This window comes from Acipenser ruthenus, chromosome 14 (genome assembly GCF_902713425.1).
Source record: "Acipenser ruthenus chromosome 14, fAciRut3.2 maternal haplotype, whole genome shotgun sequence".
NCBI classification, from domain to species: Eukaryota; Metazoa; Chordata; class Actinopteri; order Acipenseriformes; family Acipenseridae; genus Acipenser; species Acipenser ruthenus.
In genome coordinates, this window is record NC_081202.1 from 19916256 (window position 1) to 19943188 (window position 26933).

Consider the following 26933-nt stretch of genomic DNA (forward strand, 5'->3'; position numbering starts at 1 on the left):
CCCATGTTTAAAAGAGTTTGCATGTTGTTTTTATTCACAAACCTATTCATGGATGTGTAAATGCTTTTTCTATAGATGTTCGCAAATCTGACTTTTTTCACATATCCGCCTATTCCCCAGTCCACAGGGGGTTGGATATTATTATTATTATTTATTTCTTAGCAGACGCCCTTATCCAGGGCGACTTGCTACGTGCTACGTTGTACTGTACTAAAATACCTGCTGGAAGTGGTGTGTGTGTGTGTGTGTGTGTGTGTGTGTGTGTGTGTGTGTGTGTGTGTGTGTGTATATATATATATATATATATATATATATATATATACACACACATGGATGAAGGCTGTATTTCAGAACAGAAAATAGGAGGCACTTTTACACAGAGAATTTTACCTTTTACCTTTTACCCAGTAATGTTGTCGAAGCTGACACCCTGGGATCCTTCAAGAAGCTGCTTGATGAGATTCTGGGGTCAATAAGCTACTAACAACCAAACGAGCAAGATGGGCTGAATGGTCTCATCCTCGTTGGTAGACTTTCTTATGTTCTTGTGACTCATATGCTTTCAAGTTTCTGCATCCTTCATGTGACCTTTTGAAGTAGGAATACTGGGAGCTGGAAACACAGCATTGGAACATGTTCAAGGAGTGCCCTCAGTACATTTTTCATAACTAATTGCAATGAAAAAAGGGCCATTAAAAAAATCAAAAGCATGTCAAATGTTCTTTAAACATGTAAAGGTGCTTTAATGCCTGTGAAAACTATTGTGGATATAAATCACACTTAATTATAGAATTCCAGCGTGGATTCATTTGGCTGCATTTCTGAGGTTCAAATTATTCTCAGTGATAACAATGAAAAAGGGATTTAAAAAAAAATAATAATTGCTTGCCTCTTACATAATTGGTAGAATTGGATTGAATTTCTAACCACAACCCCTCGAGAGGGAATTTCCAGAGCATATATTTAAACCATTCTACTTTTATTATTATTTTTCACATTGTTGATGTTGATAAGAGGATCTGGTAGCTAAGTGAAGTTTTAATGTTTTGTTGTTTTTATTAAGGGTGCCAGTGTAATATCCATTGCTATTTTCACATTGCTACTTTTTGACTGAATAAGTATACATAGAGGTACATCCTTCCAGTGTAAATTAGTCTAGCAGATAGGATCAGTGGTCTTCTCATCTACTTAATGTCATTAGCTACAGTCCATCAGAAGACCCCTGGTACCTGGGGGTAGAAGCTCAAAGGACTCCTGTTAACTTTTCTTACTGAATAAATAACTAAGGATTTAAGCTTTTTTAATTTGTATTTTAGTTTTTATGCTTTTTGATGGTAGAGTAACCTAGTTAATCATAGAGGTTAAATGGGAATATATGATTAGAGGTGTAGCAATTGAAATGGTTCTCTATGGGGCATCTTTTGCCATATGAATCACAATCGCATAGCTGCATGTTTATTACATTTATGTGGCTTTGTTTAATGATTTTTAAAGTATTTAAAATTATACATGAAACAACATGATATTTGATGGTCCAATAAGTTAACAGCATTCTTAAGTATGGAACAAGCAGTGTTTGTAACTGTATGGAAATCTTCAACTTTAAAAAAGTCTGTATTTATTTCTAGTATGAGAAATTTCTTATAACTTGAAGCAATTTACAAAATACCAAGATTTCATGAACTACTAATGTACACTTTAACCAGACAAGTGTGTGTTGTCTAAATTTAGATATCACCATGGAGGTGTAATTGGAAAAATGTGCATTTTAGCACTGCCTGTCTCCCTCCTACATGAAACAATTATTAATTACAGACTTGCTTTAGAGGTTTCCAATTTTCTGTAGGCTGTATGTGAAAGTGAAATTATAAAATGACAGCATTCCTCAGTAAACAATATTTATGTATTTGTACTAAAAAGACACAGAAGCTGTAATGGTTATGTGGCAGACCATGCTTAAAATCTAGTAACTAAACCAACATGATCCAAACCCCCCCCCCCCCCCCCAGAATAGGTAGCATGATCTGTCAAGTGCATAGAGCAGTATACTGCATTGTGGACAGAGAGATACAGTATGGAGACTGGTGAAGGGGGCAGGGTATAAGAATAGTCAAATAAGGTATTTAAAGTTAATAAAAACTGTGCTTTTTTGAAAGGAAAGTCAATTTACATCACGTATTAGATTTAAATATTCTTTTTTTTATTCCTATTGAAGGAGTATATCTATCTGTAAGTATATTGCCTTTTCCCCTGATTTGATTGATCTCCTGTAACCTTAATAATATTGTATCTAAGCATTTGGCCTTTAGATTACTCTGTGGAATGCTAACATATCAAGAGTTATTTCTCTTATTTTGTCTTAACATTAACTTTGCTTACAGTGAAAAAAATCACAGCACTGTTTGGCAAGGCCTACATAATTGTAACCTTTTCAATTCCAGCTTTTCTATTTCAGGCTTCCATTGCATATTCAATAGAGGATGTATTGTCGATTTAAACGTCTTTGACTGAAAGCTCTGTAGCTTTCATTCTGTATAGTACTTGGTTTTACTTCTGTACTTGCTTATTTCATTATGTTTTAACTCTTTTAATCTCAAAACTTACAGGAAACAAAACTCCACTCAAAACATCAGACTGGTAAACTGATCTAATATACTAATATGTTTACCTATGCCCATTTGTTTTTCATTATTAGACACTGAGACTACTTAACCCTTTGTCAGCAGTAAGGGGGGAAAATGAACCCCAGTTTAAAATAAACATATCTCATAACGTTTTTAAGATTGTGGGATATGCTTATATTAAACGTTGATCAGTTAACTAAAATATATCACAGTATAGAATTTGTATACAGTGGTAATTTAACTGTAAATAATGCATAATGTAACAAAATAATGTAAGATGTATAAAATATTATAAAATATTCTTGAATTGCAGTGATCAGTAAATAGTAGTAGCAGTTTAGCAGTGAATCATCATACTGACCATTTCTACACTAATATATATATATATATATATATATATATATATATATATATATATATATATATATATATATATATAATATATATATATATATATACACATATGCTTTTTAATTTAAGCACATTGCTGAGCTGATTTTACAAGTATATGATACTGTTTCCTAGGTGATCAGTCAAAGTAATTTTTTTAGATCAGTTAACCCATTTGTATTCAGTGCATCATGGGATACTAGAAGACTAGTGACAGTTATGTATTTTGTGCTGTGTGTTTATAGTTACTAAATTTAAAGAGATAGATTGGACATACAGGACAGCGAGGAAGCAGGCTTAAGCCCCTTTCACACTGGCATGCTCTACCCGGGTCGGAACCTACCCGGGTCAGGACCCGGTGTCATGCAGGTCGGGTACGTGATTTCACACTGCTTTTGATAAAGCAGGGTTGACCTGGGTGACAGACGCAAGTAAACAATGCGTGTATCAGTGCCCTGGAAGCAGCTTGTTACAGATACTTCCATCCAAGCTTCTCTGGATTGAACCATCAGCCCAAATGTTGATTAAAGCAAATGTTTCTTCATCCCTGTTGCAATCTGGCTCGTGGTTTGTCTCAAGCAACAAAAATATGGCTAAACAGAATAAAAAGAAATGTTCCTTGCGGAAGTGAAACCTTCAGACATTCAAAGTGTGTACTAGAACAGATATTTTCTTTCACCAAGCAGAACAAAAAAGGAAAATGCATAAAAGAATACTGTATTTACGTATTTTTACAGGCTCAGAGTTGGGGAGGTGAAAACATATTTATAGTGCCCCCCGGTTTCGTCGCTTATGTTATTCATGACAATTGGTGAGACACATATTTTTTTAAAGTTAACATGAAATTAGGGTTTCTGGTTTTCTGTGTTTTACCCCGACTTTTCTACTCTCCTTTAAAAATTTAAATTTATACCTGTTAAGCCATTCACGTATCTCAATCACAACTGAGAAATGTGTTAATAGTATAAGGTATTTAATTTACCTTTTTTTTTTCTTGTGAAACAACTAAATCGGCTTTTAAATCATAAGTCTTACGTTTTCATTTAAAAGCAGAAGTGACTAATCTTTGTTAATGTAAATACAGTTATGCATAGCGATATGTAATGAGGTGTGTCCAGCATAAAATCTCTCATTGTAGCTTTAATAAAGATTAGTCTCTTATTATTACAATCTCTTTTGCACAATCTGCTTGTAAATGAAAAATGAAGGCTTGGTGCGTATCTATATCCGAAATTCACGATAGCAGGAAAAAAAAAAAAAAAAAATGAGAAAAACTTCATTGGTGAGATTCAGCTAAAAAAGAAAGATCCTACTTTTACTTATTGGTAATGTAGACGATAGATGAGTTTTGAAGGCACAAAAAGTCAGAAACAACACTTTGGAATGAAGTGGATGTAAATAGTGTATTTTGTTTAGTTTAAATAAAGTTTAAATAAATTAAATTTGTTTGGCATGGTTGGTGTTAATTCTGTCCCTGCCAGATCCACGTGTGGAATGTGGCTGGGTCTTGATTGACTAATTGATGATCAATTAAGTCACAGCCACACGGTATAAAAAAGGAGGCAGGTCCTTTGTTTGTGGGTGAGTTTTGGGAGGTTCAGTTCAATGAAAGCAACTGCCCAGTCTGAACAGCAAAAAAGTGTTTGGTTAAATTATTTATTTAGTTTAAACCTTTTCATTTGTTCCTGTGTTATTTTATGTCTAGCCCCACCCTCCCAAAATGGAGAAAAGGTCAATAAATGGCCATTTGGTTAATGTATCATGAGTCACAAATGGACGAAACACCACCCATTCTTCCACGTGAGCAAGAATGACCCCAAAAAATAATAAATGCAGTTAGACAGTGAAGTGTGTACTATGCTAAATCAAAGATAAGTCCTGCTTGATTGAGATACTATTCCTGTTTTAACCTATATTTTGGTTTTATGAACACAATTTCTTATCTTCTTTTTTTTAATCAGCTGGACAATGCAGATGAACAGGCAGCACAGATCCGAAGGGAACTGGATGGACGCTTGCAACTAGCTGATCAAATGGCTAAAGTAAGAATTAACAGAATTCATCCATAAAAAAACAAAACAAAATTCTAAATCTGCAACCAGCTCTCCATGGGTTTTCACTTGTGTTGTACTAAGGCATTGTATGTGTGTCAGAAACCGTTTCAACTTACCCCTAAATGACAATCACAGTAACTTGATATACTGAATGTCACTAAAACTGAGGAAATGGTTATTTCCTGGTGTACTGTAATGAATCAATTGATATTTGGTTATAGAATACAAATGTAATAATTTTCACTGGCAATACAGGAATCTTCTGAGTGCACTGGTTTAAAATCAGAATAAGAGGTATAAAATACAATTCTGACTGACCTAAAGTAATATGTTCCATGTTTTCTAACACTGAATATTTATTATTGAAAAAGTGCAATCTGTTTTTTTGTTTTTTAAATGGAAAATTATTAATACAATTACATTGAGTTATTCATGTTAACATTAGTGTATTCTTATTTGCGTTTTAAGGAAAGGAAATATCCAAGGTTTGTTGCAAAAGAGATGGAAATCCTGTACATTGAAGAGTTGAAATCCTCAGTGAATTTGCTCATGGCCAACCTGGAGAGCCTGCCAGTTTCAAAAGGTGGTTCTGAATTTAAGCTTCAGAAACTGAAACGATCCCAGAATTCCTCGTTTCTTGACATTGGAGATGAAAATGACACCCAGCTCTCCAAGTCAGATGTAGTTCTGTCATTTACACTCGAGGTGAGGAATGTACACAAGACTGCGTTATTCACTGAGTAATCAATGGCTTCAGACATATTGTAACAGAGATAACTGTACCAGGACAAATCCACAACAAATATTCAAAGTTCAAATTTATACAGTGCTCCCCCTTTATAAGGCGGCCCGTTATATTGCTGAACAGGTTATAAGGCGGTACAGTCATGGCTCCCATTTGCCTCATAATGCCACTACACTAACACTAGTAGTCTCATTATAAGGCAGAACACAAATAGCACAGTCTCTTAACTATGGCTCCTGGCTACAACGTTATAAAAGGGGAGCACTGTATTTATAAAATGGCTTGTGAATTTCCTGCATCCTGATTGACTGCTGACATACCAGTAGTTCCAAAAAGGTTATTTGACATCTATCCAATATAATACCACAATTGCTCCAAAACAGTAGAATATTATGTTATGTTCTCTAAATGTGATTAGATGTGATTAGATGTGGATGATCTGATCAAGAGTGGCGGAATGGTTGCCTTATTTGGCTTCATAATGATGTAACATTTTGCTTAATTTATTAATTAATTTTTATATCAGTTCACATAAGACTGCCATTATAATTTCATTGAAATCCAATTTTACACGTGTATATTTATTTGTAAAGAATCTTTTTTGTAATTGAGACAGCTTCTTTTATTTGGATATTGTCCTCTTCAAAAATTATAATACTGGATTTGAATGTTTACCAATATATTTGTCCTCAGCTAAACACATTCAAGTGCTGTGGTGTATGCTTAATATTGTGGTCTGTTATTTCTGTCTTAGATTGTTATTATCGAGGTGCAAGGTTTGAGGTCAGTGGCTCCCAACAGGATTGTGTATTGCACAATGGAAGTAGAAGGAGGAGAAAAGCTACAGACAGACCAAGCAGAAGCCTCAAGACCACAGTAAGAATACGTTTTATTCCCCATTTCTCAGTTTTGAATTAATGCATTATTATTATTATTATTATTATTTAATGGTTTCACAGACCCTGATTTTAATAATTTTATTTAAGCTACAGTAACATTAGGTAGTTCACATGTGTGCTAATCAGGGTCTGTGGAACCAAAATGCTTTTCCCTTTTATTGCACATGCAGTTATTCATCCTGGTATTATAGTACTATAGTTTGCAGCGAAAACATTTTATTGGTAACTAAGGGATAAAACTAACATGTAAACATGCTGAATTTAGCTGAATAGTTCAGGTTTAGTAATAAAGATTGTACTAGCAGAACACTAGAAACACCTGTGTGAGTTAAACTACACAGATGTTGTAATGAATTGTGTGCAACTTCATTGTAAGCATAAGTGCTGCGTATCGTGTGAGTTGCATAGCTGAAAAACATCCTTAATATCCATCCATCTTATTGTTTTTAAAAGTTTAGTAATACAAGTGCAGCATTTAACTTATTGTTTTGCCTCAACTACCACTTGGATGCAAAGCAAAAATGAATTCCATTATCATGATAGGTCCATTTTCATTGTTTCACTTTATTGTATTATGAGGACAGCCCTGAAATGCTTCACTTTGTATGTCATTCTAAAACTGTGATGACTCTTGATAATACCTGAAATAATAAGTGAATCATAATTTATGCGTAACACCTAAAGCGTTACCTTTTAGTAGAAACCATCGTTTACCAGAAACACACAACACAAGAATTTCTATACAAAAAAGGATTTGTTTTATGAGAAACATCCAGTCCTGCTCCCTCCGGGAACAATACTGGTGCTCTGATTGTAATTGCTTATTGTGATATCTGAAATCAATAAGCAGTGTTGCAGAAATAGCATGATCTAGAAACATTTGCATGCTTGTAAGAAAAAAAAAAAAATCTCATCAACTCTCTTGCAGACAAAACAATTTTGAATACTGATTGTATATGGGGAAAAGGCCCCTTGACCAGAAGGCCCAAAATGCACCACCAGTGTCTGACCACCTAAGATAAATGCTCTCCATTTGAAAAAGAATGTTCATTGAGCATACACTCCACAGATCTTTCTCAGACGTAATGCTTTAATATGAATAAAATCACAATGGTTTTAATATTTGCATTTTATTGCTCTGGAATAGTTGCAACAACACTGCAAAGGCAAGCTTATTCTTGTGTGTTTCTCACTGAAAAAGCAATTGTATTTCAATTTGTCATCTGAGGAGGTTTTCCATGCTTATGGTCCTTGGATGTGGAGGAGTACTGAAACAGCAAACAATATACCAAGATGAGTGTTAAAATATTGAGTGAGAAGAGTGAATCAACATAAAACAAGCTTCCAGTGTTTAAGATTGGTGACAGTTCCTGCCAGATCACTGCTGGTGTCAGGAAGCTACTGTACCTCTGCTATTCATTCTAAAATGTATCCGTTTTCTCAGAAATAAGATACAGTATTTCACCCATAAATCCCAAACAAACAAAACAGTATCAGTACTCTAGGTCATTTTTATTCTTATCCATTTTGGTCAGTGCAGTTTGTCAAAACTTCTTTAATACTGTTGCGCAATGGGTCAAAGGTAATAATGCAACCCCAAGAAATGCATTATTTTTAATTGCATCCTCATTTTCATTAATCCTTTGAGTTTTTACTATTATACAGTGTAGACATCAGGGGGACATTTTGTCTGCTTCAACATTATTTAGTATGCAGTAGCTGAGTTCATTGATCCATGTACACATTTTACACATTTGTGAATCCAAATGTGAAATTCGGTAGGAAAGGAACATTTTGATTGCTGGTAGAATCCGTTTGATCTTGCAGAAAAAGAAAGAGAAAAAAAAGACAAATGCAACATTTTTCATTTTTTTTATTTCTCAGTCAAATGAATCTGCTGTAACCGTGGATATTGTAATAAAGTGGTAAGAATAGAAGAGAATACCTGTTTAAAAATCCTATTCATGCTCAAATTCCAAATCTCATTTAAGATTCTTATTGAACCCATGGATGTTCTCTAACAGATGAACTAGGTCCTTTTAATACATTTTAATAAAGCTGGAATTAAATCATACTGATTTAATTACACTGGCGCTTAGCATATTTAATTATGTCAGCTACAAAAGGACAAACCCCATTTGGAATAGTCATATATTTATATGACACATTCATACAGTTTGGCCTAACAAATTAACTAACAGTCAGCTGGTTTCACAGGCCCTGATTAGCACTGATCTTGGACTACCTACTGTTATCTTAGGTAAGGCAGTCCAAGACTAGTGACATTTAGGGGTGTGTGAAACCAGTCGAGGATGATACATTTTATTATCCACATAGGAATTCATCCTCAAGTGATTTAAATGTGTTTACCTACCTATTTTTATTATTTTACCTAAAGAGATTAAACCTTTTGTACTGAGTAATAATAGCAAAGCTTGCATGTATTATTCCATCCTTTATGTAGATTTAGCCCTTTAATCCAGACACACTTGCTCATTTGCATGACAATGATCTTTTTCAAGCAGCACCTACATGGATTCCACAAGACAAGACTAAAGTAATTTAGGAGACGTTGCTCAGATTGGTTTTAGCTCTTTTTGATTGGGATAGCTCTAGCAAATTAGTAGAATGTGACAGATTGTCATTGAAAATCACTTAGTGGTACACAGTGTGACGGATTTTCTTTCTTACTTTGAAGCAGACAAAATCCTGATATGGCAAATTGACTGATAAAGGCAGTAGAGAATATGATTTTGCCTTACACTAGTGATGTATTTCAAATAGAAGCAATTATTAGGTCTGTGTGTCCCAGCTGGTGGTTTAAAGCTGCAGTCACACAGTCATGATGAAAATTAAACTTAGTTTGCTGTAACATGTGTTTTTCTTTCAAAACTGCACATTCGAGACCTCCTGTGTGCAACCAATGGAAGGGCAAAATAGATTTATTTACTTTTAATGTGTATCAATGGTATACAGGATTATTATTTTCAGATTGAATTCTGAATATTCCTATTTCCGTGAAGAAACAAATGTTTGAATCAAACTATGAATCTGTGAATCATGTGCCGTTTAGCTTTGGAGATAATAATAGCTTTGTCTTAAGTCCTGGAGCTTTTGTTTTTCAATTATGAAACAGTTTCATTTATGGAATTTTGGGAAAGGCAGGGAATTACTAAACTGCTACATAATATAAAGTACAGTAATTTCCAGGTCTGGTCTGCACAACATGCTAAATTTTAATGGGATTAAATGAGGTTTTCTGATGATAGAATTAATGGAGATGGCCATGCAAATGTATATTATGTATATATCTATGTTTTCATGTTCCTGATAGCTCTAGTTCTGTATTTACAGCAGTAAGTTATTTTGTATTTAATTTATACAATTATAAACATGTATTCCCATGCAAACATGACACAAGATTAATGGTACACACTTAGTTTGGCCAATGGCTAGTTTACCAACTGTACCAGGGAAGGAACATTTTATTGGATACAATAGTGTGTTTTGAAATACAGTTTGTTTTTGAACCCTAAATGAATAGGTCATAAATAGACTTTATAATGTCTGATTGTGAGTTTGCAATTGCCATGCGGGTTGTAATGAATCTCTTCCTGGTGGCTGATGAGTTAAACATACTGAGATCAGCATAAGTCACTTACTAACCTCTCGACTCCAGAGCTTGCTCTTTAGTTGAATGGCAAGTCATTTGTCTTGGAACTGTATGAGTCCTCACCCCTGTGGTTGAAACAGGTAATTTAATTTTTGTGTTCTTTACATTATTATAAGCTATAGCATGTATGCTGGCTAGAGGACGTGCTTTGATTAAGCGAGTGGAGAATGTAATGACTCTCCTCCTTCAGCTGATGAGTTAATAATATTATAATAATTACAGAGCTTGCTCTTTAGTTGAATGGTAAGGTGTTTGTCTCTGAACTGTATGGTTTGCCTTTCCATTAATTTTAATGAGCCAAGATGCCAATTCATTACAGTGTCTTTCCTGTAGGATGAAAGTCTCCTTTGCCAGAAGAATTGAGTTTACAGTAGAATTACCTTATATGTTATTATAGTCCTTAAATTGAATGTCTGTGGAATTTCTTTCCTTAGCTCTCGTATCTGTACATTGCCCCAATATGTATGCATAAAGATTGAATCTCTGCAGCTGAACCTGTGTCAATTGATATTTACAGTTGTCATATTGTGAGATGTAGGGTTTTGATTTGCCTCTGGAAATGAAGCAGCAATAGGAATGTTGTGATCAAACTAACCGTAACTGTATAACTAAAGATGAAAGATGACTGATTTGTATGGTTTAGTTAAAACCTATCCAAGAAACCTCATAATCCTCTTAATGTAGAGTGAATGATCTTTTTGACAAAGTTTTCTGTGCAGTTTGAAAATGAGTTAAATCATGTGTCACAATTGTTGAATTATGTTAATTAAAAAGTAGAATTATAAAATGTCCATGGTTATTTATTTATTTCTTTCTTAGCAGATGCCCTTATCCAGGGCGACTTACAATTGTTACAAGATATCACATTATTTCATACATACAATTACCCATTTATACAGTTGGGCTTTTACTGGAGCAATCTAGGTAAAGTACCTTGCTCAAGGGTACAGCAGCAGTGTCCCCTACCAGGGATTGAACCCACAACCCCCCGGTCAAGAGCCCAAAGCCCTAACCACTACTCCATACTGCTGCCCCCAGTTATATCCCAGTCAGAACACATTTTAAGTGTATTCATACTTTTTAAATAAGAGTACTTTTTTTGGATTCCATAAAAGGTCACACAAATTTTCAAATTTCTATGGGTTATTAAGTTGTATGCAGTGGCATTTCCAAGAGTTCTGTATTGTGGGGTCACAAACTCTAAACTCATTATATTGTAAACTGTAGTTAAAACATCAAATGCTTTATAAACATGCAAAACTACATATTTTGGTGTAATTCCCTGAACTTAGGTAAATCTTAGTACGTTTGAAAAGCCTCTATTAGTAGCAGCGTCTGTACTCGGTGTAATTGATCCTGCTCTGCTGGAAAAGACATGCAAATCTAAAGAGATCCTTTGGCTCTAGCTAATATGAAAATTGATGTATTATTATTTTTTACCTTTTGTACCCATTACCAGTAAGACTAAGTACTATGAAGATAATCCCAGAAGTACATAATACAATACACACTGATAAATAATCAAACATGAGTTTAAATAAAAAAAAAGGCGAACTATACAACAATCTTTTGATATGTATTTCAGATGTCAGCAACTGTTAGTAATTCTTTGCATTTAACAAATTCAGCATGGTCAGGATGCCTCTGCTAGACAAGAAGGACTAGATAAAGACCTGTGCACTGAGCAGCTGGAGATGGCAGCTTTCCTGAGAATGGCTTGTGTCGGGGAGCACACAGAGCCTCCGTGGTTTTCACTCCCTGCAGTACATACAGCTACTGTATGAACAGGTCCCTGTAGGCTAGGCAACCATTCATTGTGCTTGTGTGCTGTTGATCTACACAGGAATGATTTTTTTGTTCTTTTGGTATTGAGCTTCAAAAGGAATACAAATTTTCAAATCCGTAAGGACTGTAGCACATGGGTGTTTTCTGATTTGAAACCCATTTGTAGCAGAACTATTGATATGAACCCAATTAAGATAACAAAATTTCAAAAGGCACCAGGATGAATAGAATTGGTTATTCCATTGATGAGACAGAGAAATATATAACAGGAAATGTCTCCCAAATTGATTTCAGTTTTCATTTTTCTCAGCGTATTCGTTTTTATCAGAATATGTATTTGAATCTACAGTGCATAGAAGTGAAAGGGTTACATTATTTGCTGCTAAAAGACAGGTCTATTTTATTTAGTATTTTATGGCATTTCAAGCTGTGTTTTCATCAGATCTTAAAGTGCTTTGAAGAGTTGGAACTGGGCAGATTTAGTCCTGCTGTTACATTCAGGGCCATCCAGGGCAGCATACAGAGTAAAACATTAGTTAGTAACCTTCACCCTATATAGAGCAGTGCTCTAAAGGAAAATTCTGAAATAGCATTTTCTTGTCACATAAATAAAAAAAATATATATATATATCTATATATCTATATATCTATATATCTATATCTATATATATATATATATATATATATATATATATATATATATATATATATATATATATATATATTACACAGATAGAAACATTAATTGTAGCAATATTTCAACCTGTCCGTACATTATTATTAGGACTGACCTGGTATTGGTTGCCTGTTTCAACCTGTCCATACATTATACAGTGAACTCATTTTATAAGAATCACATCCGTCACAGATGATTTGATTCATATAAGAGGTTGATTCTTAAAAGTGGACCAATATGGATACACTTAGCAAAAGCGTGCCTCTGCGTATCAGCAGTTTAAATACAGTATACAAATGTCAATGGTGCTCAATCACTGAGCACAATACATCAAAACAATCAAAACAAGTCCTTGTGGTTAAGCAACTTGTTATATGATCACGATTATGTTTACTCAAGGCTGCAGAATCCTATTTTACTACAGTATACTTGAGAAGCAATTGTCTCATGAGGGTGCCTAGTTTAACTGCCATGTGGTGTTAGGTGTAATGGCCTTTGAATTAAAATGACATTACAGTACAGTGTCGCGACTACCACTGCATTTAAGCATCTGTGGCTTACTTTCAGTTGCGATGCAAACCTCACAGTTTTTCACTAAGCGGGGATGCAAAGCTCTGCAACCCCACCCCCCTCCTCATCATGCCGCCGCACAATAACACTTTTCAGTAACAGAGAACACAAAAAAACATACCTGCACAATGCAGTGGTGCAGTCACTGTTTGATAACAAACTTGTCCAGCTTTATTGGCTGTACACGTGTGGCAAAGTGGTTTGCAGTGCGCAGGTGTAGAGGTGATGCAGTGCTCAAGACAAGGACAAACAACAAAGCACAGTGGTTTATTTATAATCCAAGGTCTGATGACAACAGAAAACAATAAAGAGAACATGCAATACACAGTGATACGTATTGCTCTGTTAAATCCACGGGTTCCGTCCCAAAATAATAAACACTGTATTTAAACACACACAATAAACACAAACACGGTCAGAAGTCCAAAGTGGGTGCTGTAGTGCTCGTGGTGAAAATACAATTAATTGTGAAGAAGTGCAGTGTTGTCTGGGTTTAGTGCTGGCCTGTAGCATTTTAGCATGGTTAGTATAGGAATTATTTTGTCCCAAACGGAGTGTAGTGTAATGAGGACTGACCGGGTATTGGTTGTCTATTTCAACCAGCAGCTGTATGGTCAAGATTATGTGCACCTGTACTAGACCTTTTATAATTTTTGTGAGATATATATATATTTGTTAAAACTTGTTAAGTGTAGCATCTAGTGTGGAAAGAGAAAAACATTTTCCAAATGGTAAGCAATGAGACCGTATATTTATACAGCTGAGGGACACATTTGTATCCTCATGTTAAAGCTGCTTAAAACAAAAATAATGTATACCGATAGAACATGCAAGCCACCCAGTTAACTGAAGAACTCACTGTGTTAACAAGACTTCAGTCACTGTTTTAGAAAATGTTTTACCTCCTTATATACTGTATGCCATTGAAATATACCTCAGGGCTCCAGCTTTCAAAAGTGGTAACACAATTCTTCCATAATTGGAAAATTACTTTCCAGTAATTACAGCTAGCTTGAACATTTGTAGCAGACTTTTATTGTATAATAATTATTCTCCTAAGGCATGTTTGCTGCATTTTTAATGTGATTTTATTTTATTTGGGTTTAGAAACCTTTTAGCAAGTTTTATGGCATAATGTTGAAGTAAGTGTTATGTCAATATTCATGTGTTCATATTCAGTGTTCTGACTTCAAAAATGCACCAGCAGTCCATGTTGTTGTCTTGAACAGTTCTTGTTTTATATGACCTTGATTCAGAATATTCAAATAAAATACATTATTTAAGATGCTTGCCAGTATATTAATCACAGTTTTGGGGGGAATCGGGTATTGTGTGGGTAAAGCTGTCTCTTCATCACTATCTAGCACTTTGCAGCACTACTGGTAATGTCCCTTCCTTTAACATGAAAACAAGGACACAGATTAATGGCAACGGTATTTATCAAATTTATTGCAAATCCATAGGGGGACATAGTTAACGGTATTTATGGTCAGCTTATGAAGCTTCCTATTTTTAATACTACAAACAGAAAAATAAATGACCAAACAAAGAGAATCAGGAATCCGCTCTCAAACTATTCCTTATTGAGCCCCGAACCACAATTCTACAGCATAATGAACGTTCTTGTTTTGCAGGTGGGGGACCCAAGGGGATTTCACCACCACCCATCCTCTCCCTGTTGTCAAAGTGAAACTCTTCACTGAAAGTACTGGGGTCCTGGCCCTGGAAGACAAAGAACTGGGAAAGGTAATTTTTTTCTGCAGAGTTGAGGAACTCTGGGATCTATAGTTCTCACTGGAAGAGTAGGGGTTTGTTGGATCTTTTCATTTGATGTGCATTACAACTGGCAGCCAAATCTAACCTTTATTTTGTCTGTTTGCAGGCATAAAGGCCAGCAGCTCACTGTGGCATTTTGTGTTTTATTGTTTACTAAAACTGCACCCCTAACTTACATAAAAGATGTTTCCTTCTGAGGTTTTCTGAATGAAGTGGACTCCTTTTAAATGACTACCTTTAGTTACATTACAGTCTTTTTTCACTTGGTTCGTTAAAAAATGTTCAAGTTAAATTTGAAGGTTTTTTGTAGATTGCTCACATTGTAATAAAAATGCTTGTAGTGACAGCAGGGGAGAAATTGTGTCGAGGACAGGAGCTGATGTGGAATTCACTAACTTTTCCCGTTTTACTTTCTCAAAAGCTGAAATTATTAAATTCACGTTATCTGCTTCTTACAGCAGCAGAATGATATAGCCGTTAACTTTTGTTTTTCATTCTATCTGATGCTACCACTTCATTAAAAAAAAAAAAAAAACGGCCACACACTTTACTCATAAGAGCCTTAATCAGTGTCTGCGAAAGACAATGGAGGAAAAACCATGTTCACATAGATTTACAGTTGTTACATTTTCATTACTGCATGGTGTACTATGTAGTGTCTTCTATTAATAGGTAGTTATAGCTTTCATTTAACAAAGGTGCCATCTATGGCTTGGTTTACATGCACTTGAAAATCGACTCTACAGTCATTACTGTGTGACGTTGTCACACGAATACATCACAAAAACGTCCTTTTGGCAGCGCGACTTTAAGGGCAGGGTCAATCACTTTCTCACGATAAAAATAGCTGTAAAAACCCATGTAAACCGGAGCAGGAATCGTGCTTGTATACTCATACCCACAACCGTCGGTACATTTTAAACACCATCAATATTAAAATGAAAGACAAACTATCGGATATAACTCAAAAGTTGTATTCAAGCACATCATATCAAATATCTGCACAGCCGAAACACTGTATTTAAATGAACAATTAAACATAAAAGGGTTTATTTTCTAATTTAACACATATAAAGCATTACTTCAAAAAAATGAAAAACTATAATAAAATAAACATTTCAAAAGAGTGTGTAAACAGGTATATGCACATACAAAACTGTAAAAACAAAAGTAGTTTTTAATGTAAAACGAAAGTAACATATGATTTATCTTGTGTGTGTGTCACTCGCAGCACAGAATCCAGGTTGAGCTGCTGCAGCCTGCAGCTTTCTGATTGAAATGTTTCTGCTGAAGCGCTGTGGCTAGCTTCAAGATAAAATCGTTTCTAGTGTTAATGAAAAGTAACTTTTAGATGTTCCACAAATACACACACACAAATATAAATTCTAAGTAGTAAAACTTGTAGAAATTATGTTTTATATAATTGTGTGTGTGTGTGTGTGTGTGTGTTGGAAAGGTAACCAGACAAACAAGTTGCTAATGCGCTGCGTAATTGTTAAATGTTTTTATCTTCATGGCAACGCATGAAGCTCTCCTCACGATATTCAGAGTCGTTCTTTTCCTAATTACTCGACAGACACAGACATTTAAATATCCCCTCCTCTAAATGACTATGAATTGAGTAATCTGCATTGGTACGGACAATGTTTTTCCTAAATCAGAACTGCATAGCAACGCATTTCCTGAAAAGTACGGCAAACAGGTTGTGAGGAAAACTGTCATGACTTGTGCATGTAAACAGATAAGGATGCTTACTGTCAGGTGTGATTTAGATTCCTGGGGTCTATCCAATTGCGTGTCATTTTTGCCGACATTTCTTTACTGTCGCCATTACCAGGTACTGTTGTGCTTTTAGTGAAAATCAGAGGAAAAAGTGTTGTTCGTAATAGAAAAACACCCATTTGTCAGAATATAAATGAATCTGTGATAAACACATCTAGTGAATGTGATGGAGTTAGTGGGTTTATTAGCCTAGCCTCAGCAATGCCAGCCCTGATTCAAGCGTACAATGACAAGCTGCCACACTCAATCTGCCATATCATATTCATGATATCCAATGGCTATCTTGCTTACAGCTTTAAATATTGATAGATATTTCTTTGTCCTTTAACAGGTTGTTCTGTATCCAACGCCAAACAGCCCAAAGTGTCCAGAGCTGCACAAAATGATAGTTCCAAAAAACAGTCAAGACTCAGAGCTCAGAATAAAGCTTGCTGTTCGGATGGACAAACCACCAAATACAAAGCATTGTGGGTAGGTATTTTTGTCAGAACTGGGTAAAGTGACAGTGAAACTATACTAACAGATCACTGAAATGATTGACAGCGACACCTAGCCATTCAGAGTGGAATGGACACAGGACTAACAGTAAGTATAAAAACTAAACAAACTAGATGATTTCTACATTTGTTATTTTTTGTACGAAAAAAAAAAAAATAGTGTTGTTTTACTGAGGGGAGGGGGGGGGGTTGTTTTGTGTATTTTGTTTAGTTTAATAAATAAATATACAGTTTATTAACTCTTAACAACTATATTACTAACATGTCACAAAATGTCGTTCAATATTTTGAACCTATTTACAAACTAATACAAAAAAAATAAATCAAATAAAACCTTATTTGCTAACTCTTACTATAGTGGCATCTTTAAAAGTGCCTTTAAACAAATATAATCCCAGGCATCTGAGTAGGTTTCTAATGTTCGCAGAACAGTTTTAGCCTATTTTTATCAATAAATAGGTGACTATATATTAACTAACCAGTAACAAAAAAGGATCTTTTTTTATTTAATATAATATTAAGCTAGTTGTTAACAGCTCATAAACTAAAAATGTGTCCCTCAAAATAAACCGTGACCATTTGATATGTTCCTACGTGGCATAGAAGCAGGTATTTGCACAAAGAGACAATCCCTATGTCAACAAAAAGCCTGTAGTAGGTGTGGTGTTAATGCCACATATGCTAACAGTTGAGATAACATGAAAGGATATTTTCAATTACAGTTAATACCGGTATTTAATTTGAGGTGTTCAGTTCCGGATATTAGGTGGAGAATGTACATGAATGTACATCAACATCATCAATAGTAGATGTGTTATAAAAATGTGTTATAAAAATGTTGCCTTTTTAAAGCAATTTGAGATCATAACTAACTAGTAACTTAGATAATAAAGAAAAACAATGATGCACCCAATTGTTTTTCATGATCACTCATATAATGGTACAGTATTACTGTAATACCACTAATATGTATAACTTTGCGGTATGGGTGCTTGAGGAAAACCCAGACAGCAGTGAAGTGGGAAATCATGAAACGCTGAAAAAATATACCCCAAAAAACAACCATCTCTTTAGGAGGTATACATCTTTGTAGGAAATCAATATGATAAATATGCTCACATGAAGGATACATTGGCGATGCGTGAGTTTTGAGAGCAGTGGGTTAAGAAGGAATTACAGAGTGACTCTGCAGGTGACAGCTGGTGCATATACTGTCCCCCAGGGCAGAATATGCTCTCACATTCCTTTTAACAAAAGCGGTGCTAAAGAGTAGTGTTGGCTTTGTTTCCATCAAATTTAACACAGATGACATTCCCTGCTGATCACATTAAACAGTGTGTGTCTGCCCAACTTTCACAAATGGCTACCAGGCTGACAATTGTGCTCTCATAACATGACTTCTCACCATATTTTGGTGAATGTACCGGTACTAAACACAATACCAAGGAGCAGATATCTAGGTTCTTATGATGTTCAGATAATGTGCTTTGATTATGATTCTAATTTTTTTTACATTCCCCTGTTAACCCATATCTTCTCTACTTCAGGGTACCATCAAGATCATTTTAAGTGTTTAAGTTTGCTTGTTTTGGCTGGAGATTGTGTTGCAGTCTGTATTATTTCACAGTCAAAAGTCACAGTGAAAAATCTTCATTTGTGTGAAAGAAAGTGTACTAGCGCCATCTACCTGTCACCTGTAGAATCACAACAAGCTTCAAATGGAAATGGTTCCCTGGGGTTTACATGTATTAAACTGGGGTATGTAATGATTCATTGTGAATTGTTTACATGTTGTGCCGTGATAGAGGTGTGTAGCTTGATAGATAACCAAATGGTTCTTAAGTGATGCGTACATGCCATTTATAGTTAATGAATACCTGCTCTTTCTATCTCATTTAAACTTTCCCTTGAAACAAAATATGTATCTATGTATCTTATTACCAAATAGCCTACTGTGATGCATAATTTAACACCATTTGTATGTTATATATATATATATATACAGTGCCGTGAAAAAATATTTCCCCCCTGTCTGATTTTCTGCATTTTTGCATATTTTTGACACTGAATGTTATCAGATCTTCAGCCAAAACCTAATATTAGATAAAGGGACCCTGAGTGAACAAATAACACAAAAATGTGATATATATTTCATTTATTTATTAAAGAAAGTTATGCAACACCCAATGCCCCCGTGTGAAAAAGTAATCGCCCCCTTAGACTCAATAACTGGTTACGCCACCTTTAACAGCAATAACTGCAACCAAACGCTTCCTGTAGTTATTGATTAGTCTCTCACAGCGCCGTGGAGGAATTTTGGCCCACTCCTCCATGCATAACTGCTTCAACTCAGTGACATTTGTGGGTTTTCGAACATGAACTGCTCATTTCAGGTCCTGCCACAACATCTCAATGGGGTTTAGGTCTGGACTGACTAGGCCATTCCAAAACTTTAAACTTTCTTGTTCTTCAACCATTCTGATGTTGACTTGCTTGTGTGTTTCGGATCATTGTCCTGCTGCATGACCCATCTGCGCTTCAGCTTCAGCCCATCTGGCCCCATAATCCCAGGTCAAGTTTTAATGCTGACCTATAAACCACAAATTAACTGATTTCAACATGTACTGTGAGTATGAATTGCCCGAGCTACTTCGATAAATTGATTTACCGGCTGTAGGTGGAGATTCCACCTAAGGGAATCGTAGCAAAATAGATTAAAATCCTACTGCCTGAACATGTACATACTGTACATGGTAGAACAACAATCTAGCAAAATAGTGCAATTGACATTTATAATAAAGAACTTTGCACTCAGTGCTTAGTTTTAACTTTGTTGTCCATGAGTTAAAAAGTATATCTTCAGAACGGCTTGCCCAATTTTGATTGTCCTGTGCACGAGCATTTCTTGTAAGATGTCATTCTGCATACTGTTAGGTCATGGTGATATACTTATGTTACTGACAACCTGTATAAGTGTTGTTTATGTCCTTGGCTGGGGATATTTTAAGTTGTTTACATACCCATTTAATAAGGGATTTCTTCTCCCTTGGTGAATTCATTAGTTTGTGTTGTACAATTGAGGTTCTTCCTAAGTTAATTATAGTCACAATTTGTTTAAATGAAACATTACACATGTTTAAACTATAAAAACCATGAACTATTTTCTTTATAAAGCCCTTACCGCAATAAATATTTTTTAAAGATTCAAGTAAAAACAAAAGTGAACTAGCATTTGTAAGAACTGCCAAAATCATGTAGCAGTATGAAAGGTCAACACGGTTTAATTAAGTTTTTTCTATTTATGTCCTGCATACTAGATGAAGCACAGCACTTCAATGAATGCATCTTAATTAAGTTGATGGAGATTCCAGCTTCATTATATCATACTAATGTGTTTTTTAAGTACAGTAGCATCAACTCCGTAATCCCATGTTCACTGACCTTCTGGACCAGAACCAATGGTCCGTATGAGTCGGATCCTGGGAGGACCCACCTGTATATTTGCAGGGAGACAGTAAATATGTGACTTGACCCATCTCACTGGAATAGCAGTTTTCGTGTCTTCCTTGGCCTTTATACCATGAGCATCTATTCCCTGTTTTGATGGATGGAATGAGATTGTGGATCTTTCGTTTTCTCATTTAACCATTGATCTGTAGGGAGCTGGGAGCCTGTTATGTATCGTGGATTATGAAAAAAAGATATACCAGCTTATTTTTGGAATAAGATTTATCGTGCTTATCATTATGAACACTTCCATCTTGTATCCATATCATATTGTTGTTGCCCCATTTTTAGAACTGAACTAAGAAAACATTCCTTGGGCTCTGAAAAAGGTGCATACCAATTTATTTGTAAAGGTGAATGCTTTATAATTCTTTCATTTTCTCTTTGAACCATTGGTCAGTAGGGAGTTGAGCACCCCAGAAATCTATTACTATAATGTCCTGGCCTTATCAGGTCTGTACTGTACTGTAAACGGGTTGCAGACAGATTGGAACACTTCTTGCTTTTTCCTTGTTGTTTGTAAATATTTGATTCTGTCATCAGCATTGGAACCTACACGCTGAAAAGTGAGAAGGTTAATCTCTTGTTTTCTTTTTAATGAACATAAATGTCAAGACTGCAGTTAACCCGATCTGATATAAAGGAATTATACACATTCTGATATACAGGATTTATACACATTCTGTTTAATTAAACTGTTTTTGAGAAAGAAAAATAAGGATGATGCATTTGCATTTTCTAGTAGAACCTGCAGATGGCACTGCAAATTAATAAAATAATCCCCTTAAATAAAACGTTTCTTTGCAGTGTTTTATGAAACAGTGGATCTAAAACAAAATCTAAAATAAATTACAGCAACATGTGAATTTAAAAATAATTCTGGAAGCATTCTAATCTAGGGGTTGGATGCCACATGTTGGTATTAAATTGTCATTTATCACACACTACCCCATGCAGTATTGTTTATATCTCTGGGAGCTCACTATACTTTAGTATACTTTAGTAAGTTATTTGTTCGCGCTGTGGTTGTGTGTGCTCTGTTGCTGGTGTTAATGAGTGCATGTTTCCCATAATAACCAGACGGTTTATTAAAGTAAATATCAACTGGAGAAGCCCATTGAAAAAATTGCTCACAGAACTAGCTTATACAACATTTGCTTTATTTATTTATTTATTTATTTATTTATTTATTTTTACTTCAGATGTCATTTTTATAAGTCAGGCTTGTGTTTTCTACATGGACATGAGAAGCAACATTTGCTTTATTTATTTATTTATTTATTTATTTATTTATTTATTTATTTATTTTTACTTCAGATGTCATTTTTATAAGTCAGGCTTGTGTTTTCTACATGGACATGAGAAGCAACATTTGCTTTATTTATTTATTTATTTATTTATTAATTTATTTTTACTTGAGATGTCATTTTTATAAGTCAGGCTTGTGTTTTCTACATGGACATGAGAAGCACTTTTTTTAAGAGTGTAAATAAAGTTCTTAACATACAAATTCTTACTGGGAACATGAATCAGAAAATTTGAAACAGTCATTGAAAACTTTAAATTAAATTACTCCATAGTGACTTCATTCAAGAACAGCCACAGCTACCTGAAATTAATGAAACCGAAAGGCAAGCAATGCATCTTAACAAGTTACATTTTATATATACAATTATAATTGTAAAGCTAAGGATTGGTTGGCAGGTTATTCAATTGTCTATCCTCTAATACCAGATTAATTATGTTCCATCTCCAGTGTGAGGTTTTGCTCCGCTTTTATCTAACTGATTTTTTTTTTTCAAAACTAATGGTAGCATATGGTAAGTAAAAATATATTTCTAGTTTTGATTAGCTTTTGGAATAAAGGCATATTAAATGTAGCCCAAAATGTTCAACTGCACTCTCAGTTAACTGGAACTTAATTTCATGGCTCATGCAATCAGCCTGTTGACAAACTTTGCAGTATTTGAAAAACACATACATTGTACAACATTTTACACATCCCTTTTTGTTTTTATATATATATATATATATATATATATATATATATATATATATATATATATATATATATATATATATATATATATATATTGCATAACTATTTTTAACCTGTTATTGGAGATGGCCTGATAAAGCGACGTTGCCTATTTCTTTATTTACTTATTGCACATTATGCCAGTCTCCATTTATATTCATGTAAACATGATTGACTGGGGAACTTAATCCCAAACAATTACTGCATAAAGGAGCTAAAGGGTTTTTCCTGGAATAAGATTTAAAGAGTAGCAGCCGGAGCTGTTTATTGGCTTGAATATAATTACTCAGGAGGACCTACATGTATGAGGAGTCCTGAGGAGGTGAATGCCTGTTTTTAATTGCCTGAGGATATAATTTTAATTGTAATGTCATTCTGCACTGACCTTAAATAATTGGGCTGTATTGTTGATGAGAGCAGTCCACACTCTTCATGCCTGAATTGAGCTCAATTTGAGGTTGTGCAATAAGCATAAAACACTCAATGGTATAAGTAGCAATACTAAAATACGCTTATAAAATTCTGTGACAAAATGTCTTCATTGTACCAAATGGACCTAATTGTAAATGTATTTAAGTTTCTGGAACATTTTACCACACTCAGACTGCTTCCTTACCAAATATTGGACTCTTTAAAAAAAGCTAATTACCTGCCATTCAAATATATGCAAATTATTGAATTGAAACATCTGTCGAACAAGAGCAGTGTTGCCCCAAAATGTTACCCATTTAATAGGAATGGCAAATAACTGGTGGTGGGACATTTATCACCCTTTAATCTCACTCGTTTACCACATATGTTTAATATCTCTGAATAGATAACAGACCCATATTCAAAAATAGTTTCAGTATTTTAATAAAATGTTTTTTTTTAAACTATTCCTGCAAGACCACTTATCCAGTAGTAATGACACTACGTAATGTTGTTAGCAAAATGTGTCAAAGTGTGGATATTAAGTCTGTCTGCCTGTCACACTTACATTTTTTATTGTGTGTATATTGAGTTTATGTTGATATACTATTTCATGGTACTGAAAAGTTATGTATGCACAGCCATGGCTGGGGGTGAATGTTACTGACATTTCTTTTAAGTGTAATTAAGACTTTTAAAATCAATATTTAATTTAAAATATCACGTGAACTGACTGTACTGCATATTTAGTATAATATTATTATTCTGTAAATGAAAATTAACAGGCATATAACCCCCAAGAATCATAATAATTATACAGCGATGGTCAGTTTTGTACCTGACATTTGGATTCTCTGCTGTATTTAATTTCACAGGCACCTGAGAATGTGCTTAACTAGCTGCTGTGGGAATTTAGACCCCTAGCTCTTTCCTCAGATTTTAAGGTTGAGTGATCCTGCTAAAACAGCCATCTGTTGATCCTAATAGTGAAGGAAAGGCACTTTGTGAGTGATTGAATGCCTTTTCAGCCACTTTTACTTCATCTAAATGGTTGACAATCTGTCACGGCTAGTCCTTTCTGAAGTATATGAGAGTATTAGTAAAAAAAAAAAAAAAGTTAATTCTCTTTCATACCCTGTTGAAGACAAAGATTCCCATAACATGACAGACGTTTCATTGTAATCACACGCTGCTACTGTTTGTTCCATTGACTTAGAGTGTTTGATATACATAAAGTACATTCCCTTTTAATTTACTAAGCCTGAAATGGTTGTCTCACCCAGATAACTTGGCATATGAGAATTGAAAAGCTTACTCTAATTCATAGCATACTTCACAAACAATAGGGTCTAGTTCTTAATGTTAGTAAGTATCTTGTAAATCTCAATTGCTCTTGCATCAATAGAATTAAATTGGACTCCTGCAGGATAATTGATGTCCATCTCTAGACGTATATAATTGTTTTGTTTGTTGCATCAACTTAATGGTGTTCCATAGCATATGGGACCTAGCTCATCTTTAGATATGTGTAGATCTGAACAATTGCATCTGTTGATTTAGTGAAATAAAATAAAAATAAAAAAAGTTTTTTTCAGGCCAAACACTGGGTGGTTGGGTAAAGAGCAGTTATGAACGTGCAATAAGATCAAAATCAAGTAAGAGCAAAATAAAGATTACAGTCAATTATAAGTAAGAGTGAGTTCGACTAAGAGCAGTTAAAACTTATAGTAAATATTTGCTATATGAGTAAAATCCAGTAAGAACAGGTAGTAAGTGTGATAAATGGATGAGAATGATTTCAAAGAATGATAAATGGATGAGATGATGCAAGTGTATCCAGGAAGAGATGGCTGAGATACGGGAGGAAATGTCTGGGCATCATCAGCATAGAAGTGATGGCTGGTGTAGAGAGAAAACAGGAGGGGTCCCAGGACTAGGCCTTGGGGGACACCTGTCAAAAGAGAGAGAGAGGCGGAGGGTTAGCCACGCCAGGACAACCCGGTACATGCACTCGGAGAGGTAGGAGGAGAGCCAGACAAGAGCAGTGCCGGAGCATCCCAGGTCAGCTGAGGTGAGTGGGGAGGGGGTCTGAGCACGTGGTGGGTTTATGGCTCTGGAGCAGGGGGCAGAGATCAGAGTCCGAGATGGGTGAGAAGTAGAGGGTAGAATAGTAGGGGTTGCAGAGGGTGATGGGGAGAGAGTGAGCAGAGGACAGGATATGGTTGGGGAAGGAGGCAGGGTAGTGAATAGTTTGTGGTTGTTTGCAATTTTGGAGGAGAAGAAGGAGGAGGCATTTCAGTGGCATTATGCCTAAATTCCTGAATACATACAGTAATTAAACAGTTTCATTTCATTCAAGTAATTAATGTTTTAAGTGAAGAAAAAGGAAGAATTACAAATTAGTACAGTAACTGTAATTGGCAAATAATTGCTGCTTTCTTTATTGAGTGAATTTCTTTCCATTACATAAGAAACATATTGCGCAAAACCTAAGTACTGTAGCCAAGACTGTACATACAGTATATTTAAAGGGAAATTTCTTTCATGCTGGACAGATTTTTAAATGTAATTCTGATTTAAGTTCCTTATGTTATTATCCATAAATAAACTCATCTGTAGTTTGTAGTGTTTCAACATTCTAGCTGAGATATTTATAATATCAGCTTTTAGCATATGACAACAAAACTGGAACTTGCAGTATGGCTCTCTTAATTGAGTCTGTTACTAGATGATAACACACTTTTCTATTAATTGGGACAGGTTATTATAAGTAACACATTCTTTTAAATACAAAAAACGAATGATATAAACAAAATAAAGAAGGCTATCCCTACATCACTTATAATAACACAGTTTATAACATTCCTTAATTGGAAGTCTGACACATTTCTGGTGGAGTTATCTAATATATTGCCATGAAAACAGAGTTCCATTTGAAGACACTATAAAATTGAAATATGATTTCACAGAACAGCAAAACATTGTATTTTAGTTATTAGTTCATTAGAAAACCTTGAAGTATTGCACAAAATATTTTTTAGCAATTAGATAAGCAATATTTAAGTAGCTTGATTTGCTAAGTTGTTGGATTCCTAGGCTATAACTCATCAACGTATATGCTAAATAAATATATCCTGTCATACCATTGGTCTATTTATTTCCCTATTCAGTATAAAGCTATTGTATATTTAATATAACAATATGCTCTTGTACAGTGCCTTGGAAAGACAATTAGTATAAATGATGAAACAGGAAGGAGCAAGTTATTGTTGTGACTAGTTTCTTGCCAGTTTTATAACAGTTCTTTTTTTTTTATTATTCCTGTTGGAAAATGTACGTATATAACTTAAGATTTCCAGCAGATGGCACTGTTACAACTATTGTAAACACCTGCTAAACTACAGCAGTCATTCTAATTTTGCTCATGACTAAGTTGTCATTTTCTTTCTGCTAGTATACTAGAAGAGGTTATTCATATAAACAAAAGAACATGTAATTTTAATCAA

General features: G+C 34.7%; 1 protein-coding gene across 13 annotated transcripts in view; it reads left to right on the forward strand.

Moving 5' to 3' along the window:
* The window catches only part of LOC117419891 (calcium-dependent secretion activator 2-like), a 159095-nt gene that overhangs the window by 50420 nt on the left and 81742 nt on the right, over positions 1 to 26933 (forward strand). For all 13 annotated transcript variants that reach the window (XM_058986045.1, XM_058986049.1, XM_058986046.1 and 10 more), the window contains exons 4-8: positions 4976 to 5056; positions 5537 to 5773; positions 6568 to 6689; positions 15051 to 15162; positions 17306 to 17445. In XM_058986045.1, the coding sequence (XP_058842028.1) occupies positions 4976 to 5056; positions 5537 to 5773; positions 6568 to 6689; positions 15051 to 15162; positions 17306 to 17445 (692 nt within the window). The remainder of the gene's footprint in view (positions 1 to 4975; positions 5057 to 5536; positions 5774 to 6567; positions 6690 to 15050; positions 15163 to 17305; positions 17446 to 26933) is intronic.